Here is a 20,481-nt window from a genome sequence, read left to right on the forward strand (position 1 = left end):
TACAGAGCTGAAAAAAAAAATGATTGAAAGAAAAGAAAGAAGACATCATTATCAATTTGATCCAAATTCTTTACATCAGACCATTCTAAAGTTGTTATTTCTCGTTCTTAGTAATCTGAATTGATTCTGATCCCATAATTTCATATAACATTCTGGTTTATTTAATCCTTCATAGTAGTTGCCTTCTCTCTTATTTCCTTTCTTCCTTAAATTTCCTTCGACCATTAATTTTCCTTGGTAAGTTCTTGGTGAATTGCTGCTGGAAATTTTAGAGAATTGTTCGTTTAGTTTAAAGAGATCTGAAAGAGAATTATTGAGTGGAAAAAGGCAGGAGTGGTGAGAACATTAGAGGGTTAAAAGCCACGTTTGTTTGAGTGAAAACACGAGTGTAGAGTGATTCACATTCTTGAGTGTAAATACGTAATGATGAGGTCATTTCTTTCTAACTTTATTTTGCAGCAATCATGTCTCACAACAATTCTAAGAGTATTCTCGAAGGTGCTACGAAATTGGCTGATTCGAAAGTACTTATGGAGGCCATGATGAGTGAGATGAGGCATGTGATGAGGTTGGAGTTGGAGCAGGTTCATGAACAGATAGATCGGATGGAGAACACAGGTGTGGAGCAAACACGAAACGCTCCGAATGTACGTAGGGGGAAAGAGTTCAACCGAGGGAAGTAAGGGTTGAAGATGAAGATAATTATGTGACAGGTTTTGATGAAGAAAATGATCGGGATTCGGTTGTCAGTAATAGGAGACGTGCAGGGCGGTTTAGAGAAGTTAAGAATCGGGAAGACAATGTAGTATTAAGATGAAAATCTCATCGTTCCAAGGAAAGAGTGATCCCGAAGCATACCTTGAGTGGGAGAAAAATGTGGAGTTTGTATTTGATTATTACAATTATTCCAAACTTAGGAAAGTCAAATTGGCAGTCATTCAATTCTCGGAATATGCAATTGTTTGGTGGGATCAATTGGTGATAAATAGGCGAAGAAATAGAGAGCCACCTATAGATACGTGGGAGGAAATGAAAAGGGTGATGATGAAGCGATTTGTTCCTAGTTATTACTACCGGAAGTTGTATAATAAGTTGCAAAGTCTTAGGCAATGTAACCGGAGTGTAGATGAATATTTTAAGGAGATGGAAGTGGCCATGATTAGAGCTAACGTAGAGGAGGATCGGGAGACTACTATGGCAAGATTTTTGGTTGGATTGAACCGAGAAATTCAAAATGCCGTTGAATTACAACATTATATGGAGTTGGAGAATATGGTGCACATGGCCATCAAGATTGAGAATCAATTCAAGAGGAGAGGCAATACCCGTGCAAGCCAAAGTCCAAGCACATCCACTTTGAAACCGAATCAGTGGAAGAAAGATGAGAAGCAATCCACGTCGAAGTTGAAAACCGAGCAAAAGCAAGAAGCATCCAGCCACGTTCCTCAAGGTAAAACCGACGCTTCTACCTCCAGGAATCGTGACATTAAGTGTTTTAAATACCAAGGCAGGGGACACATAGCAAGTCAATACCCAAACAAGCGGGTCATGGTGATACGAGACAATGGTGAAATTGTGACCAACAATGAAGATTCTGACACCGATGACATGCCCCCATTGGAGGACGTTTCCGAAGAGGAATATTTAGCCCCTGATGCTTTGACATTGGTGGCAAGGAAAGCATTAAGCTTGCAAACAAAGGGAGTTGAAGAAGTGCAGCAGGAGAACATCTTTCACACTAGGTGTTACGTTAAAGACAAGGTATGTAATGTGATTATTGATGGTGGTAGTTGTACTAATGTCGCAAGCACAACCATGGTGGTAAAATTGGGACTGTCCATGTTGAAGCACCTTAGGCCGTACAAGTTACAATGGCTAAATGATAGTGGTGAGATAACGGTGAACAAGCAGGTGTTAGTTGCATTTCGAATCGGTAAATACGAAGATGAAGTGTTGTGTGATGTAGTACCGATGCAAGTAGAACACTTGTTGCTAGGACGTCCATGGCAATTTGATAGGCGTGTGAAGCATGATAGCTTTACGAATAAATACTCCTTTGTACTTAATCAACGATCAATCACTCTTGTACCATTGACACCGCAGCAAGTATATGAGGATCAAGTGAGATTGCAAAAAGAGAGTGATCAAAAGAAAGAGAGTGAACAAAAGAAAAAGAGTGAAAATCAGAGAGAGGCCGAGAAAAATGAGAGAGAAAAAGAAAATCAAAATTCGGCTATTGAGAGAAAATCAGAGAGAAAACAAAAGAATTTTTATACAAAAATGGGAGAAATTAGACAAGCAATATTTTCAAATCAGCCGATGATTGTACTTTTGTACAAATAGGCATTTTTCAATACTAACGAACTTGATCTCGCTCTGCCTAGTTCTGTTGATTCTCTTTTGCAGGAGTATGAGGATGTCTTTCCCGAGGAAATACCACATAGGTCACCTCCAATCCGAGGGATTGGACATCAAATTGATTTTGTTCCCGGTGCGGCAATTCCAAACTGACCAGCCTATAGGAGCAATCCTGAGTAGACAAATGAGCTTCAACGGTAGGTAAGTGAGTTGTTAGAGAAAGGGTACATGAGGGAGAGCTTGAGCCCATGCGCTGTTCCAGTAATACTTGTACCTAAGAAGGATGGGACGTGGAGAATGTGCGTTGATTGCCGAGCAATCAACAACATAACGGTAATGTATCGTCATCCTATTCCTCGCTTAGATGATATGTTAGATGAGCTGCATGGTTCTTGTGTATTTTCTAAAATTGAATTAAAGAGTGGTTATCATCAGATTAGAATGAAAGAATGAGACGAATGGAAAACTGTCTTTAAAACAAAATATGGTTAGTTATGCCTTTTGGTTTGACTAATACTCCGAGCACTTTTATGAGACTTATGAATCATGTTTTGCGTACATTTATAGGTAGATTTGTTGTTGTCTACTTTGATGATATACTCGTTTATAGTAAAAACTTGGATGATCATAAGGTACATTTGAAATCTCTTTTAGATATGCTTAGGAATGAAAAGTTATTTGCTAATATGAAGAAGTGTATGTTTTGCACCAATAAGCTTGCATTTTTGGGATTTGTTGTTAGTGCACAAGGTATACAGGTTGACGAGGAGAAGGTACGTGCAATCCAAGAGTGGCCGATTCCCACAAGTGTAGGTGCAGTTCTCAAGCAGGAAGGACGACCAATTGCTTATTTCAGCGAAAAACTAAGCGGTGCAGTCTTAAACTATCCAACTTATGATAAAAAGTTGCATGCATTGGTTCGAGCTTTAGAGACGTGGCAGCACTACCTATGGCCTAAGGAGTTCGTGATACACACCGGTCATGAGTCCATGAAACACTTGAAGGGCCAACACAAACTAAACAAAAAGCATGCTCGATGGGTGGAGTTCATTGAGACGTTTTCATACATCATTCGATATAAGCAAGGTAAAGAGAATGTGGTCGCCGATGCACTTTCTCGCAGGTATGAATTACTCTCTACACTTGATGCAAAATTGCTTGGTTTTGAGCACATTAAAAATTTATATGCTGATGACCATGAATTTTGTGAGGAATATCGGGCTTGTGAGAAAATCCCTTGTGGTAAGTTCTTTAGGCATTATGGGTTTCTGTTTCGAGAGAATAAGTTATACGTGCCTAATTGTTCCCTGAGAGAGTTATTAGTGTAGGAATCACATGGTCGGGGATTAATGGGACATTTTGGAGTTACAAAGACTTTAGCTATTTTGCAAGAACACTTCTATTGGCCACATATGAAAAGAGATGTTGAGAGAATTTGTGGTAGATGCATTACGTGTAGCAAGCTAAATCCAGAGTGCAGCCTAACGGTTTGTATACTCCTTTACCAATTCCTAGTGAGCCTTGGATTGATATTTCAATGGACTTTGTGTTATGATTACCTAGGACTAAACTTGGGAGAGACTCAATTTTTGTGGTTGTGGATAGATTTTCTAAGATGACACACTTTATTCCATGTCACAAAACGGATGATGCTTCGCATGTTGCTTATTTGTTCTTTAGGGAGATTGTGAGGTTACATGGCATGCCTAGAACAATTGTTTCGGATAGATATGCTAAGTTCTTGAGCTATTTTTGGAAGACTTTGTGGTGTAAGTTAGGTACTAAACTGTTGTTTTCTACTATTTGTCACCCACAAACTGATGGTCAAACGGAAGTAGTAAATAGAACTTTGTCTACTTTGTTGAGGGCAATCATAAAAAAGAACATTAAAACATGGGAAGAGTGTTTACCACATGTTGAGTTTGCCTATAACAGATCTGTTCATTCCGCTACTAAATTTTCACCATTTGAAATTGTGTATGGATTTAATCATTTAACTCCATTGGATTTATCTCCTTTACCTTTGTCTGAGCGTGTTAATTTATATGGCAAAAAGAAAGCTGAATTTGTCAAGCAGATTCATGAGAAAGCAAGACTCAACATTGAGCGAAGAACTGAGCAGTATGCAAAACACGCCAACAAGGGGCGTCATAAGCTGATTTTTGAACCCGGAGATTGGGTTTGGTTACATATGAGGAAAGAGAGATTTCCGACGCAAAGACGTTCGAAATTGCTTCCAAGAGGAGATGGTCCTTTTCAAGTCCTGGAGCGCATCAATGACAACGCTTACAAACTAGACTTACCTGGTGAGTACAATGTAAGTGCTACTTTTAATGTAGCTGATTTGCTTCCTTTTGATGTAAGTGATGATTTGAGGGCAAATCCTTTTCAAGAGGAGGGGAATGATGCAAATCGTAGCACGACTTCAAGGGATCCAGTTCAAGTTCCAATTGGACCGATTACACGAGCACGAGCAAAGAAGTTTAAAGATGAACTCAACGGCCTGATTCAAGAGGTTCGGGCTCAAGCAAATTCGTGGAGGCCCATTGGACATGAATCACGTGATCAACAAAAATCCATTAATTTGATTCAAGTTATAGAAAATTCCGGACAAGGCTAAATTCAGCAAGTGTTTGAGGAAACTTCTAGAATATTTGATGATCAAGAGAAGATATCATCTGATTTGTTTAAAGTTTAAATCTCATGGAGATATTTTAGGAATATTTAGATTTTATATCTTTATAGATTATGTCATATCTCTATCGATATTCTAGGTTTTATTTTCCTTATCTTTAGGAGGAGATATGGCCAGATTAGTATTACTTTATGTCTATATATATTCATCTTAGTCAATTTTTAATAAAAATGAACATTCAGAAAATTGTGAGAGTATTCTCTTTGGTTCTTGAAGAACTAATTCGAACTTATCGGAAATTTCCGTGACGTTCATCAACGACTTATCAAACGGCTTTCCACCACCATTTGTAGCGTCTTCGTCGACTTATCAAACGGCTTTCCATCACCGTTTGTGACGTCTTCCTATATACCGAGGTTCTTGTTTCGCAATAAACAACAGGTTGATATCAGTTATACCAAGGTTCTTGTTTATATTGTAAACAACGGGTTGAAGATTCGTCAATCAAATCTAATAGTGGAACGATCTTGGGTTCCTTTAATTGTTGGGTCTCGTCATTCTTGGCGGGAATCGCATCATCAATTTCCCTAATCCCACTTATATACCCTTAATGGAATATATTCCATTGCATATTATCCTACTATATATTATTGCCTTGTATATAACATATTCAGCTGAGCTATATGTTAATATAATCTATATATTCTACTACATATATTAAACAAGAAAAATATTATGAATATTTTTTTTCGCCAGATAAATATTTCTTAATAAAAAATTCTAAAATTTCCTCACCATATAAATGATGATGATGTGACATCAAAAGAGAACCCCCTCTTATATTTTTTATAACATGGAGGCGTGAGAATTCAGATCAGAACTTTATTTTTATAATTCTCACCCTATCCTATCTCCAAGTATCACCGCAACAGACTCAAAGGCCCAATACAAGAAACATACAATTCTAGCATGCTGCAAACATCAATGCTCAATCTCCAAACAACCTTGAGAGACTTGTCCCGTAAGACAGCCCAAATTGATAGCTCCAACCAAAGAAAATGTACTTAACCATCGACCAACCACCAATTATATAGATCACGGGCCATCAAGAAACCATACATCAACAGTCAGAGAGCTGAGATGAACTTCTGAATCCTTCCCTGTGCTCGTTCTTTCTCATCTGGACCATCCAAATCACCAATGTTGTCATGATACTCCTGTAAAACACGCAAGATCAATTAGGTCCTAACTTCAAATTGCACTCTAGAAGCTCCCTGAGGTGAAAAACGACATGCTAAAGTCATACATGATCAAGCGCAACAAGCTACCAGCTATTGACCCAAAATCAAAAAAGACATGAAATAAACTATACAACATTTGCAACACCCTTTACATATAAGAAGGTCCCAGTCAAAGTGTCGCAAAAGTGCAAGCAAAGTTAGACTTGCATACGGGGTGCTATGCGGTGAAATTCTACGAAAGGTCTACTGCAAAAGAATCTCGAAAGAAGTCAACATTCTCCTACTACGCATAATAATTAATATCCAGCCAACAGAAGTCCTAATAAGCGTTCTCTTTCAAAATTGAGGGATGAACTTTCCCTTGGTCTTGCATTTTTGGATATTCGCATGTCAACCAACAGTACTCAGTAATTGATAAGAAGCATAAAAGGCTGCAGGTCCAAAATCTCGACCCAAAAAAAGGGAAGAGAAGGAAAAGAAATCTGCAATAATCAACTTAAGACATGAGATTCTACAATCACCTGAAGGATGTCTATGACATCTTTCTTGGTAAGTTTCTGCAGCTTGAGTAGGTTCTCAATTCTGGCTCTCATCCCTGGGTGCCTACACAGCAATTACAAACCAAAAGAACGACAGTTCCTTCACACAATTGATAGATACACTTACAAAATTAATTATGCAAAAGTTTTAAAAGGAACTTACTCCGAGCACCAGAGGTGGCCAAGAATAATAGCAATCAACTGCAGAAACATATAAATGATCAGAGAAATGTAGAACATGATCTGCTGGATATAAAGGGACTAGGTTTGATGTGCTATAAAATAATGCTAGAATGCACTATTTTATGGTGGCAACACAAACGTATCTATGAATTAGTCTTTCATTATAAGACCAACACTTTAAGAGAGTGCAGTAACACTTCTACAGCACATTTATGACCAGAGACCAAGCCATTCATCGAGAATAGCTTGTATGAGATTCACGAGTGTGCTCATTTACATGAAAGTCAATTACGCTTCTAGTGACGAAACAACGAGCAATGGTTTCAAAATGGCATGTATCCACACACATGATGAAGCACGGGAATGTGGTAATGAGTTACTTTATAATCAGTTAACAAGAGAACAAAGTGAATCAACACATCAGTGACCTCCATGGTCAAACCAAACAGCTACGGACTGCCTCAAGTAAGTCTTACTGCAGTAGCACAAGCTAGCTAAAACAGAATAAACAAACATCACATAACTTAGAAGAAACAAAGTTGACATAGTGATCATCAAACTATTATGCAAGAGTACCTCTCTTTATATTAATGAGAGAGAGAGAGAGAGAGAGAGAGAGAGAGAGAGAGAGATAGATAAAAATCAGAGAAGGTAATTCAGAGACTGACCTGGAGAGTGTATAGCCCAGACTCAAGTCTACGGCTGTAGATTTCATCCTCATCCATCTGTAGAATAAACAGCAGATTTATCAGGACAATGTCAATATTGCAGATAGCATTTCTGGAAAAGAAACTAAACTTACCTCCAACTCTTCAAATTTAAGCTGGTTTAACCTTTCAGTCTCTGCCTTAACTCTATCCGAGTATCTGAAGGAAGTACAGAGGAAAATCAGTAAAATTTCAGATTTCAGCCAAACATGACTTGCGGCAAAATGAACAATCACCTTACATAAAGTTCCATCAGCCGGTCTATCTTTTCACATTCATTTTCTACAAACTTGCTCAATAGTCTTTCCCTTCTAGAACCTCTTGAAATTCCATCTGAAAAGCACAGAGTAGTTACAGTGAACTGGTTAACATATATGAAGCCTGCCGCCATATGAAACTGACCTCGGTTTATGCTGACGTTTTTTTATTAATTCATTTACTTCAATTGCTGAGCTGCTTCTACAAATTTTGCCCGCCAAGTGTTCACAAGATTTCTAGACAAACAAAAGACATTTTCTAGGACTACTCGCATTGATTGCTCATTTAATTGGTCAATAACAGAGAGCTTCTCGTTCATGCAGTGATCACTTAGTCATTTCCCGTCTGGAAGATGCAGTCAGCCTATATCTCGCCAACTCCCACCAAGAACATTGTTTGATCACCATTCGCTCCTTCTGGGGAAGGAAGTATGAGATAGACTTAGATTTGAAGACCAAGATGCACTCATCAGTGCTGGAACCTAGAGGACTGGCCAATTCTTTACGACCCCCTTGTATTGCGATTAACTGGCTGGTTTACTGGGTCATGTTACTGCAGGTTTTAGATAAAGAGAACACAAATGGAAAGGCAAACAAGGACAAGATGCAGAAGTGTGTTAAGAGCTACCCATTAAGTTCCCGCATTACTATAATGAAGGCCACTTGCCGGGTTTCATCAATGCTCCATGTAATCTAGCCTCCTCCTACTTATCTGCTTCACTATCTTGCAGCTCTTGCCTCCATCTCTTTCAATCTCCTCCCTCTTCTTGCTCTTGTGCAGATTCTTTTCCTTTCACCATTACAGCAAGTACACTAAAATGATCTGAATTTCCAAGTTTTTTACATAACCAACATTGATGATTACGTCAATTTAGGGGTAGAGGTAAAATGTAGGTTTGAAAGTTTTTATCCTTTCTCCTTTTAAATTGTATGTACAGTTCAATTTTGTCCCCAAGAAGATCTATTTGGTTCTTTATCATTAAAACCTCAAGAATGAATTTACTTGTAGGTGGTAATACTGATGGCTTATTTCTCTTGTTACGCTCTTCACTAGAAGAAGGCACACATATTTATAATACATTATTGAGTATATCCTCGAGTTGCAAGTTTGATACGTTTATTTGCTATTAATCTTATGTGGCAGGACCTGTTGATTCCTAGTTGGATCCACGGGCAAATGAGCCATAACCGAACCACCTTGATGTTCGCCAAAATGTAACACTGTTCATAGGCTCCGTTGTGCAAGGAGATAGCTCAAAAATTCAAAAGGTCTGGCAATCATAATTTCACCACAATCAAGAATGATAGCTAGTCTCTATTCTAAGGTGATTTTGGCAAGGAAACACACCCATATTTACACCCCCCAAGTCACATGCTTCTTACTTCCCCAATCTATCAAGTCACACAAGCAACACCAGACGATATACTCTCCAAGAAGTCAACTCTATCAGTGGTGAATTTGAGACAATTTGTCAAAATTGCAGGGAGTAACCTAAGACGACTAAAGGATTTATATTGAAATTGCAATCTACCCCTTCGATATTCTATTGCTCTTTACCAATCGAAAACCAAACTACCGCAATCTTCAAAGGCCCCCTCTCCCAGATTCCTGTTAAGACTCTTCATTTCAATCCAAAGCGCAGTCATCAAATGTTAGCCACTACTACTATGAGCAAGGCGTTGCTCATACTGGGTGGTCAAGGTAGAAGCATAAATGCTAGGCGTAAGCAAATGCAAATGGATGAACACACCATCCATGGTATTCCCTCCAAAATGCTTAACCAGAGAGTAATTTCGAATTTAGACATCATGTTACAAAGGACGAGCAGTCTCGGCTTCTCAGAGAGGTTACAACAATACCAACTTCCAGTGGCACAAATCAGGTCATTCATGAATATATGGTTTGTCAAGTTAGAAATATCAAATTCAACTCTGCATCTAAGAGGACCAATTCAATCCACCACAGAAGAAAAGAAGAAAAAAAAAAAAAAAAAAAAAGGTCCTAAAAACTTTACTCCTTTCTTTTACTGCTCTCTAGTAACCATGTTTTGCTTTGGTTATATTGCAGCTTTAAATTATTCAAAATTTTCTTATAGATGCTGACGCCTCCATGCTTTATTATGTTTGAGATGGTTGGGGCTTCCAGATGTGGTCCTCCGGCTTTCTACTTGTGGCTGGGTAGTGCTAAACTGTGACTAGTACCTTGATGTTTGGAAAATGGAACTTTAAGCCAGATGTGCTAAGAAAAGAAAATTTTCATGAATATTGTTATGATAATACATGAAATTATTTATGGGAAACGTTTTAGCATCAAAAGCAAATAAACACTCAATCGTCTTTAGTCAGATTAACATCTCGTTTAGCTTATATTATACATATATCAAAAAATATATTTTATCCTAATTAAAGAATTCTCTAGGACATTTCCATATTAATTTTTTGTCCAAGTCAAAGACTATTCTCTTGGACTTTCCCATGTAAACCTGCAACCTCCTCCCAGACCATCGTCATTTCCCTGCTTCTCTCCTTTCCTCTACTCCCTTCACTTCTCCCTCGGCAAAAACTTTTACCTGAGCTTCACTGATACAAAAGGGGGCCAGAGAGAGAGAGAGAGAGAGAGAGAGAGAGAGAGAGAGAGAGAAATCTTTGTGAACAAGAAGAAAAACAGAAGTTAGAAAAGAAGGGCCTGATGCCCGATTAATAGAGGCTAGAGAAGGATCAGCTCTTAAGGAGATGCTATAGAGTTGCAGACCATGAACAATATAAAATGGAAATTCTTTTTTCTTTTTTCGATCATTAATAGATGGTTACAGTGGACTTTTCAGATTGAAGTCCGTTAGAGGAAGCCGAGAAGCTCAGATTCCTCGGCTGTGGGAAGCTGTTGCAACCAACTTCATCTGGCCTATCAGTCCCCAAAATAAAGTTGGGAACCATTTGGAGAAGTCTCCAAGAAGTTCATGGGCAAAAGTCCCCCAAAACATGCTCTTAAATATGATAATGATAAACAAGGGACATTCATAAGAAAAATAATTGAACTTTAACCCACTTTTATGGGAAAAAATAGCTTCATCATCCCATTTTCCTTCTCAATAGTGAATATTTTTAATGGTCTCTGTCCTCCCAGATAGTTTGTCTTCTAACTTTCGATCTATCAAGCAGGTTGCCAAACTGATAATCATTCAGATAAGCATTTGAGAAAATGCTAAAAAAAATTAGCTAAGGCAAGACAATATCAATATGAGCATCTCTTTAAGCACTTAACTTGCATGCTTACCAAATAATGATGCAACCAATGAGACAATGCGCTCCTCTAATTCCTCTTGATACCTTTCTCTCTTGTTCCTCTTGTTCAATGGAATCTGCACAACAAAAAGACAGAGTTCTCCAATGAAATTATTTCTCTATCCATATTAGCAAAAGATATAAACACAGCTTTTCAGCATCCTTTTTTATTTTTTATTCATATTAGCACACTTGAGCAAATGCATTCAAGTTTCCTCATGTGTACTATGATTGGTAGAATGTGAGAGGGAGAAATTGCATACTAGCATTGCTACTTTGTTACTTTATAGAGCAAAAGTTGCCATTTGAAAACATAAACGAGTGTAACTTAAACAAGAAATGCAAACATAAAATCCCTCAACGTTCTTTTAACATGTAAATTGAAACATAATGAAGTAGCAAGTAGCTATACAGAAACATATTCAACTTCCTAAGTGGTACTGGATAGACAACCTCATAGAGAACCACTAAGCCAGCGATGTCAGGCTGACCAGATAAAACAAAACATTTGACACTTTTGAATCATTAAAGAGGCATCAACTAGCACATGTATCAAAGTATACACGTTCCAATGGAAATTTTTTTTTTTCCCCTGATCTGCTTTTCCTTCCCTTGCAACTTTTACACTATCACTGGATTAGTGTTCAAAGATTCATAGTCTTCTAGACCAATTTTCTGCTAATGGTAAATAGTTTTAGGCGATCCATGCTAATGAAAGAATCAAATTGTCAAAGACGATCCAGAACCATTCCAAAGGTTGGTTTGGCTCCCAATGTATAGCCACCACAACAAACAAGAGGTCCAAAGAAAAAGCTGATCGCTGACAACCAAAAAATGCATTTGAATCCATTAGAAACGAACCACTAACTAGTCCGTCCATAAAACCTCTATACGTGCACTCATCTGCCATATTTCCCCAGAATATTTGAATCTCACGCTACTGAGGAACCTAAAAAACTGACAACAAACCCATCCATAAAATGTAGAAATAACTCTCCAGAAAGAACGGATAGTCCATGTGAGTAAACTTCCCCCTAATTCCAGAAGTCCAAACATGCAAGTGTGCGGACTCGAGGGTATAATTTTGCAGCAATAATTTTCTCCATGTGATCCCTTTCAGAGATACAAAAATGCACCCATTGGAGCTCCACTTTTCATTATTATTGCCACTTTCACCACACATGTAATTATAAACGTAAGTGTCGTAATTGTGACTACCACCTAAAATGGAACTCTCAACACAGATTTGAGAACAAAGATAAGAGTCAACGCAACTGTTGATGTGATCATTCCAACTTAGACATGTTCGAGGGTTCCATTAGCTTCCATCTAGTAGGAATTGAACTACGAATTACTATCAACCATTCCACTGATTTTGACAAAGCTAGTCTAGCGGGTCAGCGTACCGGAACCAAATGCACCACCAAATACTTAGAACTGAACTTAGCCAAGGGCGACTCTCGCAGGTGAAAAGTAGAAAAATGGAAAACGGATTTACTTGCCTTACCCATGAAAGCAGCAAACGCAGTCTTCAGTCCCAGCACATCCACGAACCTCTCGCATGCTGGTGGGTACTTGGTCATGGCGAAATCAAGAGCCCTAACAGCAGAACCGTAGGCAGATTTCTTCTGCTTCATAATGATAATCATCAACTCCACCCCTTCAGCTTTGACAAACCTCTCCTTGTTCTCCAAAGGCATCAGCAAGCAGCACAGGCAGTCGAACAGATTCTCCAACATCTCCTCCTCATCTGATGTCTTGGGGTCCTTGGATTTGTACAGGGCCACGGCCTGCAGCACCACGTCCACGCCGTTCATTTGCCCTAGCTTCTTCTGATTGGCCGTGCTATTCTGCAACAGAATCGCAAGGATCTCCGAGGCGTACTGCTTGTTGCTGTCGAACTCCTTTGCCCTAATCTTTGCGAGCAACCAACGCAACAGCTTCGTCCTCTCGCAGACCAACTCTGAGACCGTCGGCTTCACCTCTATCAGATTCTCTATGGTCGCCAGGGTATTGTAAACTGCGGCCATCTCGTCCGAGTCCGACTCCGACAGCCGCTGCAAGTTCTGGACGAGGAGTTCAAGAACACTGTTTTCAACCAAGGCATCGACGAGGGCCCTCGCAGGCTCGTCATTGTCCTCCAACGCATCCTCGTCGGTAAGGTCCTGCAGGAGCTGGACCACGTCGATAGCGATGTCAGTGTTGTCGTGGCTGAGGAGGCCGAGGATGGAGGGGACGGCGTTGAGAGAGACCAGGTCAGGGTAGAGCTCGGGGGATCCGGATAAGACTTTGAGCTTCTGAATCTCCTCGTGGAGCTCAACCTCGGAGTCCGCAAAACGGTCGGGCTGGTCAGGATACTTGAGGCGAGCCTCGATGTTCTCCTTGAGGCGCCGCTCGAAGGAGAAGACCAGCTTCTTAAGGGTCTTGAGGTCGAGCACTTCCACGGTGTTGTGGGATCTCTCTACGGCTTCCAGGAGAGAGAGATCGATGTCGCCGTCGTCGCCCCTCTTCCGCTTTGAGTGCAGCTGCCTTTTATCAGTATCACTCTCGGCTACTTCCATTGTCATCGTCGGTCGTTTTACTATTACTACTAGACTAGAAGAGAAAGAAGAGATCAGTTGGTCAGAAACCCTTTATTATATGCATGAACTTGAGCTGCTGCTTCATTCCACTGGAAGAGTGAGCGAGCGAGCGAGAGAGAGAGCAAGCAATGGACACTGAACCGCATAATTTCGGACCTCAGCTCGGGTTAAATTAAATCTGAGCTCAGCCACGGTTTTATACTTCTAAGGGCCCAGTGTTTTTCAACCGGCAAAACGGCCCAAGTTCGAGAGTTGTCCATCCGGTTAATCGGCCCATCTATATCCACATTACGCGCGATCTTAATATCTTCATAATATTTTTGAATTTTAAATATTTCATTTTTATTTGCATAGTATATGTTTTAAAATCTGTCAATTTTTAAATGGTAAATATAAATAAGTATTTTCGAACAAAATATAGTATTTATAGAATATATTTTCAAACTTTTAGGGAATTTTAGAATTTTCAAAGATTAAAATCTTTCAAATATATATGACGGTGCAAACTTTACACATGTAATTAGTGTCTTAATTTTTAACCCCGTATGTATATCTAATATTTTTTTAAAAAAAATATGTTATTTATAGAATAGAATTTGAGCTTTCAAAATTTTAAATAATATAGTAAAATAATGATAAAAACACTTCCCGTGTAGTTTTGCAATCAAATTTTTAAAATTTTAATTTTAACTTTAATTCTATTCACTGCACAACTAAAATTAATAACACAATTATTACTTTTCACTTTTCCTTCAATTTTTTTAACCATTCAATTCAATTTTTAATACTAAATTCTCTCAACTATCCATTATTTTTTCCACAATTCAACAACACAATCATTATTTTATTTCAATCATTTATTACTTTTTCACACTTTTTTATCATAATTCAACAACACAATCATTACAATCCAATTAAAATCAAAACTCAACTCTACCAGCCCGTTTGGTTTTAGGGTCAGTTTTTAAAATTTTAACTTCAACTTTAACTCTACTCACTATACAACAAAAGTCAACAACACAATTATTACTTTTTCCATTTTCTTCAATTTTTTTAACCATTCAATTCAATTTTTAATATTAAATTCTCTCAACTATTCATTACTTTTTCATATTTTTTCTAATAATTCAACAATACAATCATTACAATCCAATTAAAATCATAATTTAACTCTACTTAACTCTAAAATCAAACGCACTGTACTTAACTCTAAAACCAAATATACCATTAAAATTCGGTAAGGAAATGACTTGTTCCACAATTTATAATTCATTAAAAAATTTATGGAAAATACTATAAAGTACAAGAAAATTTCATTCAGCAATTCAGACATAACTTTTTGCTGTATATATACACTTAGCGTGGGACCACATATTGCAAGGTATAAAACGTGATCAAATTTTCATTTTCATCGATTTAGTTATATAATATGTGCATACTTTACAATCAGTACAAATTTATTATTAGATGTATTTAGTTTATGGTAATTGAATTTATTCAATAAAATGAGTAAAAAAACTAAAAACTGTGAACTAGTACGCCAGTATATTGTTACATTTATTAGATTGGAAAAGTAAAAGAAAAAAAAATTTGCTGAGTGGATCGGAGTTGCGATTCCAGAGTGTGAATGGAACTAGAATTCTAGAATTAGAAGAGAATCAGGAGGCATGACATTAGCGCCCAAGGAAATTGTCAATGCTTTGGTTTTGTCCTTTCCACATCGAAAGAAATTCCTCATTGCTCCGGGTGCATGGATGCACCGGCTATCACTAGGTGGAATTAAGGAAGAGGATGCACGCACCTGGCTCATCGCACAGTTCCCACATATTCATGCGTTGAAATTACACCATCTATTCTTCAGCCGCATGCCTTTATATATTTGTGTATATATATATATATATATACACACACATACATATATCCTGATTGGTTAATTATAAAACCATCCATCCGGCCATCCCACTTGGGGGCCACATCATCATGTATTATCTGAGAAAGAAACTTCGCTAGCTTAACGCTCAAGATGACGGCGGTCACAAGAAATAATAAAGTCAAAAGGGCGGGGCGCAACAAAGAGAGAAGGAAAAATCCAAAGGTTCACCAGGAAATTGAAAAGAAAAGCATGCAATGATGTTATATCCGCGTTCGTCTGAAAGCAGATGAAATTGTTGCCGTGTGGGGCAATATATATACGCCAACATTCTAGAAGCATTGGCATGTTTGAATTTTTTGATGCGTGGGATGGCATATGAATGACTCTTTCCAAATGAAAGCATTTGTTTAGTCGCTAAAGTCAAGAAAAGGAAGCTTTAACCACCCGCATACGACTATATCAAACCAGAACAGCGTTGCCATGCGGGTTTATATAGATTCAGGCAACTCACAGTTTTGGAAGAGAGATTTGAACGATTGTTGATCTCGATCTCTCATTTTGTTTTATTTTATCAGTATATAGAATTACTGGCAAGTTTCCGATGGCTGATCACCAAAGAATCCATCCGGTCCAGGATCCAGAGTTGGCACAGCCTCAGACACCGACTGATCCATTAGTGCCACGGGGTTCCTCAAGATCCGACAAAGGGGACCCGATAGAGTACCAACCTCTTCGACGCACCCTCCCAGTTGTGCACTCCAAGCCACCCAAGAGGAGAAGCTGTTGCTGCAGGTTCCTCTGTTGGACACTGTCCATCCTTTTGCTCCTAGTGATTGCTGTCGGGGTAACTGCTGGTATCTTGTACCTGGTGTTCCGACCGAAGCTCCCAAAATACTCAATTGATGGCCTGCGAATAACTCAGTTCAATCTCAGCAACGATGACAGCTTATATGCCACCTTTAGTGTGAACATTACTGCTAGGAACCCCAATAAGAAAGTCGGGATCTACTACGAGGGAGGCAGCCGCATAACTGTTTCATACACGGGGTCGCAACTCTGCGAGGGGGCGCTACCAAAGTTCTACCAGGGCCACAGGAATACAACTGTGCTTCAAGTGCCTCTAACGGGACAAACCCAGAATGCCAGTGCGCTGCTCCTGTCATTGCAGCAGCAGCAGCAGCAGACTGGTGTCATCCCTCTGAACCTTAGGGTCCGACAGCCGGTGAGGATCAAGCTTGGCAAGCTGAAGCTCCCAAAGTTAAAGTTCTCAGTCCGATGCAGGCTTGACGTGGACAGCCTCTCTGCTCAGAATGTCATTAGAATAACGAGCAGTAGCTGTAAGTTCAGATTTAGGCTATAAATTATACAAGACGAAATATTCCCGGAGGCTCGGCCGACTGGCTTGCGCACAGCACAGAGGCAGTGACCCATTATTCAGGATAGCTACTATACTTACCACCTGATGCCATGTCAAACTGCCCTATTATTTATTTCTCCATTTTTCTCGAGGTTATAAGGTTTCAGTTTTTGTTTTCAATTTCTCTTTGCCATTGTTCACAGCCATATAATAAAGGTATACCACCCTCACTGTACATTTTCATTGGAGAATCATATGATATCACTATTCCACAGCATACCCAGGTAGATTCTGATAACTCAAGCTCGCTGGCCACCAAAAAGTTTAAAGAAAGAGATAAGTAAAACCTTATCTAGGGCCGGTGAAAGGCATAACAATTATAAGTATGATAAGCACATATGAACATATAATTTGACGTGGTAATTTTAAGAGGCAATGCACCAGATAAATCTATTAATAGCTGATCCTTGCAGCACAAGATTTCTGAGAAAATAAAATGCCAGCAGTCAAAGATATGATGAAACTCAGCAGAGACTCTGCGTTCCGACTTGCCTTTGGGAAATAGACTAGGATAGTTGTTGGAGAAATGAAGTAATTGGTAAGATCGAATTCAGCTTGGACAAACCTCCAATTCCAACTAGCACTCCAAAACAAAACGTGATCAGCATGGGAATATAAATCACCTTTGGAGAAATAAAGACCCAATAACAAGATCCCCCTCTCAAACATTCAAATACTGCGCTGCACATGAGAAGACACACCATTCAAGGTCTAAATGCTAGGTCATGCCAAGAGACGGTGAAGAACAGCAGAAAAATATTAACATGTTATCTTTCTTTGGTGCTACACAAGGTCTTCTCAAACCTCTAATTATTTCAATTTCCCATCTGGTTCAGGGAATTCGCACCTGAATTAGATCAGATACCATCTAAGAATCCCTGCATCAAGTATAAGTTGTGGCAGCATCTCTCCGGTTCTGGATTAACTCTGAATTGCCTGCTTGAAACAACACTAAAATTCCGCAAAGCTACAAACTATATGGTATAGGTCAGTACTCATGAAGAAAGCGAACTCAATGCATGAAACACATAGATACGTCATATGCCTTTATTTCTAGCCACATAGTCATCAATTTCGCAACCAATGTAATCTCTATACATCTTTCGGTATTCTCATGAACACACTGTAGTAGCTGGGAACACTGTAATGTTGTAAAGGAACTCAATCATGTACAATGAGATACTAACAGAGCCTGTAGCAGCTAGGAACACTTATCAATTTCAACCACCAATGCAATCTCTTCACATTTTTATGAACCACCAGCTAGGAACACTGTAATCTAACAAAAACATGTGCAATGGGATATTGCTAGAGCCTGGACCAAAAAGAAGAAATTATGGCTATCAATGATGGAAGTCTAACTGCAAAAACGCATGCAGCTGCAGCAGTTTCTCTTCTTGCGTAAGGTATATCTGTACGTACATACATACATACATACATACATACATACATACATCGTATATGCCAGCAAGGCATCACTAAGCAGATCATCAGTAATCCTCTCGCACGTCAGACACCACAATAGTTCTATCGACCTATAGAATTGCTGAGTATCAAATTGAATTCCTACTGCCACATAACATCCAAACCGGATGATGAATTACTTCATTCCTGTCACAGCAGTCTTCTGAACTGATTAAGCCGAATCATCATATATATATTATAAGCTAAGAAAGCAAGTCATGTGCCATAAATTTGCGATTGGAACATGGAAATCGAACAATTAAGTTGTGGCGAATAGATAGTATAGTAGTGCAGCAATGCGTCCAGTTCAGGCCCTTACAATAGGAGCGTACAAACAGAGTAGCGTACACATCTTATTTAAATGTACCATGTAAGTAATTTATCAGACAGACTATTTGATTGGACTTTCATGCTTTGGACGGGAAAGAGGAAGGATTAGCGGCAGGAATCTTGACGTACCCCATTTTCTTAGGGCTCACATCGAAATCATATTCATCATCCGATTCCTGGAGATAGTGACCCCCATTGTTTGAGAACAGAGACCAAGCCATGTACATGGTAACAGCTGTGAGGGCACCGCAGCCGACCCCAAAAAGCAAAGCGATGACGACGCTGAGAATGTCCTTAGACCGATCTCGTAGAGAGCTCAAATCGAAAACGCCCAGAGTGTTCCCTTGCTTGCGCTCCTGTCGCTGTACTTGGCTCGATCCTGTAGGAAATCCGCGGTGACCGAGGAAGAAACCGGGTTTAGAATCGTGTTGGACGGCGGGGAAAGCGGTGGTGAAGATTGTCACGAATCCCGAGGAGGAAGATGACGGATCGGAGGTCGGGAGATTGACGTAAATGACATCGCGTGTGGGATTAGGGTTGAGGCGAAAGATGGGTTCTCTAGTCAGGGTAAACGAGTCAGAGTAGACTAACAGAGTCTTGCAAGGTCTTCCAGCTACCGGCAAGAGTAATCCCAGTTGGATGAGTACCATCGACAACAAAGGGATGAAGAAACGGCCTGCTGTAGTGGACGCCATGATTGACGAGGAAGATGATGGCTCCGATGGATTCTTTTGCAATCCCCAACCCTAACTACAGAAAGCTAACAACAGAGAAGCAATTTGCGTCAATGTTATTGTTGGGGCAACCCAAACCCCAACCAACTTTGGTCTTGTGGGTCCCGCACAAACCCGGAGGGCGACTGTCATTTTCCCCTTCTTCTTCTCTTTTTTTGCCCTTTAGGATTAGTGATCCTTATCACATCTCTCCTTTTCGATCAAGGACAGAGCGGAGAATGGGAGAGATGACAATAGGCCCAATAACGTTACAAAGGAGGCCCAATGGGCAATATTATGAGCAAGGAATATACATGGCTATCTTGCAGCGTAATAGAAAAAAGACAACAGTTTGAAGCCTAAATTTGAAGCCCCATGGGGGCTACGTTTGCACTAAGGGATTCTGAAATTTTCTAAGAAGGGGTTCGGAGGTGTTATAAATCCCTTCGAAAGTCTTGTTTGTGAAAAGTTTAAAAAGGTTTTGTATGGGTTTGAAATACCTTCAAATCCCTCCCAATGCTATGAGATCCTCCAAATTAGGAGGTTTATGAGGTTTTTGTGCACCTCTTTATTAAAAATAATTAATAATTTGACAATTTGACTTTAAAATTCAAAATAATAAAAAATTCAGTCAAATTCCCGCAAACCTCTTAATAAACTTTATCCAAACAATGGTTTCGTAGCCCCTCAAAACCTTACCTTCCATATTCTTTTCTAACCCTTCAAATCTCTCCCCCTCTGAACCCCTTAACAAAGAAAATCTAGACACGGTGTAAGCGTAAAAAACACCATTGGTACAAAACCTTTTAGCATATTTCACGTTTGGTATAAAACCTCTTTTCCGTAACAATTTAGTACAAAATTTTCCAAAATGCTGCAATAAAGTGCATGTCACAATTG

The 20,481-nt window shown here is 39.2% G+C and overlaps 3 protein-coding genes across 3 annotated transcripts; 1 reads left to right on the top strand and 2 right to left on the bottom strand.

The window, feature by feature from the left end:
* Nucleotides 1-5,807: 5,807 nt before the first annotated feature.
* On the bottom strand, nucleotides 5,808-13,950 carry LOC116207904 (beta-catenin-like protein 1). The gene is made up of 8 exons (XM_031541019.1): nucleotides 12,705-13,950; nucleotides 11,195-11,279; nucleotides 7,900-7,996; nucleotides 7,759-7,822; nucleotides 7,625-7,681; nucleotides 6,937-6,974; nucleotides 6,756-6,837; nucleotides 5,808-6,210 (listed from the first exon to the last, which is right to left on the bottom strand). Exons 1-8 carry the CDS (start codon nucleotides 13,767-13,769, stop codon nucleotides 6,121-6,123), a joined length of 1,578 nt encoding a protein of 525 aa, XP_031396879.1. The 5' UTR covers nucleotides 13,770-13,950; the 3' UTR covers nucleotides 5,808-6,120.
* Nucleotides 13,951-16,108: 2,158 nt separating this feature from the next.
* Nucleotides 16,109-17,257, top strand: LOC116207976 (NDR1/HIN1-like protein 6). Its single transcript, XM_031541123.1, has one exon. It carries the CDS (start codon nucleotides 16,259-16,261, stop codon nucleotides 17,015-17,017), a length of 759 nt encoding a protein of 252 aa, XP_031396983.1. The 5' UTR covers nucleotides 16,109-16,258; the 3' UTR covers nucleotides 17,018-17,257.
* A 1,502-nt stretch (nucleotides 17,258-18,759) lies between these two features.
* LOC116207977 lies at nucleotides 18,760-19,667 on the bottom strand. Its single transcript, XM_031541124.1, has one exon. It carries the CDS (start codon nucleotides 19,561-19,563, stop codon nucleotides 18,946-18,948), a length of 618 nt encoding a protein of 205 aa, XP_031396984.1. The 5' UTR covers nucleotides 19,564-19,667; the 3' UTR covers nucleotides 18,760-18,945.
* Between the last annotated feature and the right edge of the window lie 814 nt (nucleotides 19,668-20,481).

This window comes from Punica granatum, chromosome 5, assembly GCF_007655135.1.
Source record: "Punica granatum isolate Tunisia-2019 chromosome 5, ASM765513v2, whole genome shotgun sequence".
In the NCBI taxonomy this organism is placed as follows: Eukaryota; Viridiplantae; Streptophyta; class Magnoliopsida; order Myrtales; family Lythraceae; genus Punica; species Punica granatum.

Excerpts from the sequence above, each read along its gene's own strand:
- LOC116207976 (XM_031541123.1), top strand. The coding sequence starts at position 16,259 with ATGGCTGATCACCAAAGAATCCATCCGGTCCAGGATCCAGAGTTGGCA.
- LOC116207904 (XM_031541019.1), bottom strand. The coding sequence starts at position 13,769 with ATGACAATGGAAGTAGCCGAGAGTGATACTGATAAAAGGCAGCTGCAC. Across the intron at positions 11,280-12,704 it reads TTGCTGCTTTCATGGGTAAG|ATTCCATTGAACAAGAGGAA; the intron begins GCAAGTAAATCC and ends TTTGTTGTGCAG. Across the intron at positions 7,682-7,758 it reads TTAAATTTGAAGAGTTGGAG|ATGGATGAGGATGAAATCTA; the intron begins GTAAGTTTAGTT and ends TTTATTCTACAG.
- LOC116207977 (XM_031541124.1), bottom strand. The coding sequence starts at position 19,563 with ATGGCGTCCACTACAGCAGGCCGTTTCTTCATCCCTTTGTTGTCGATG.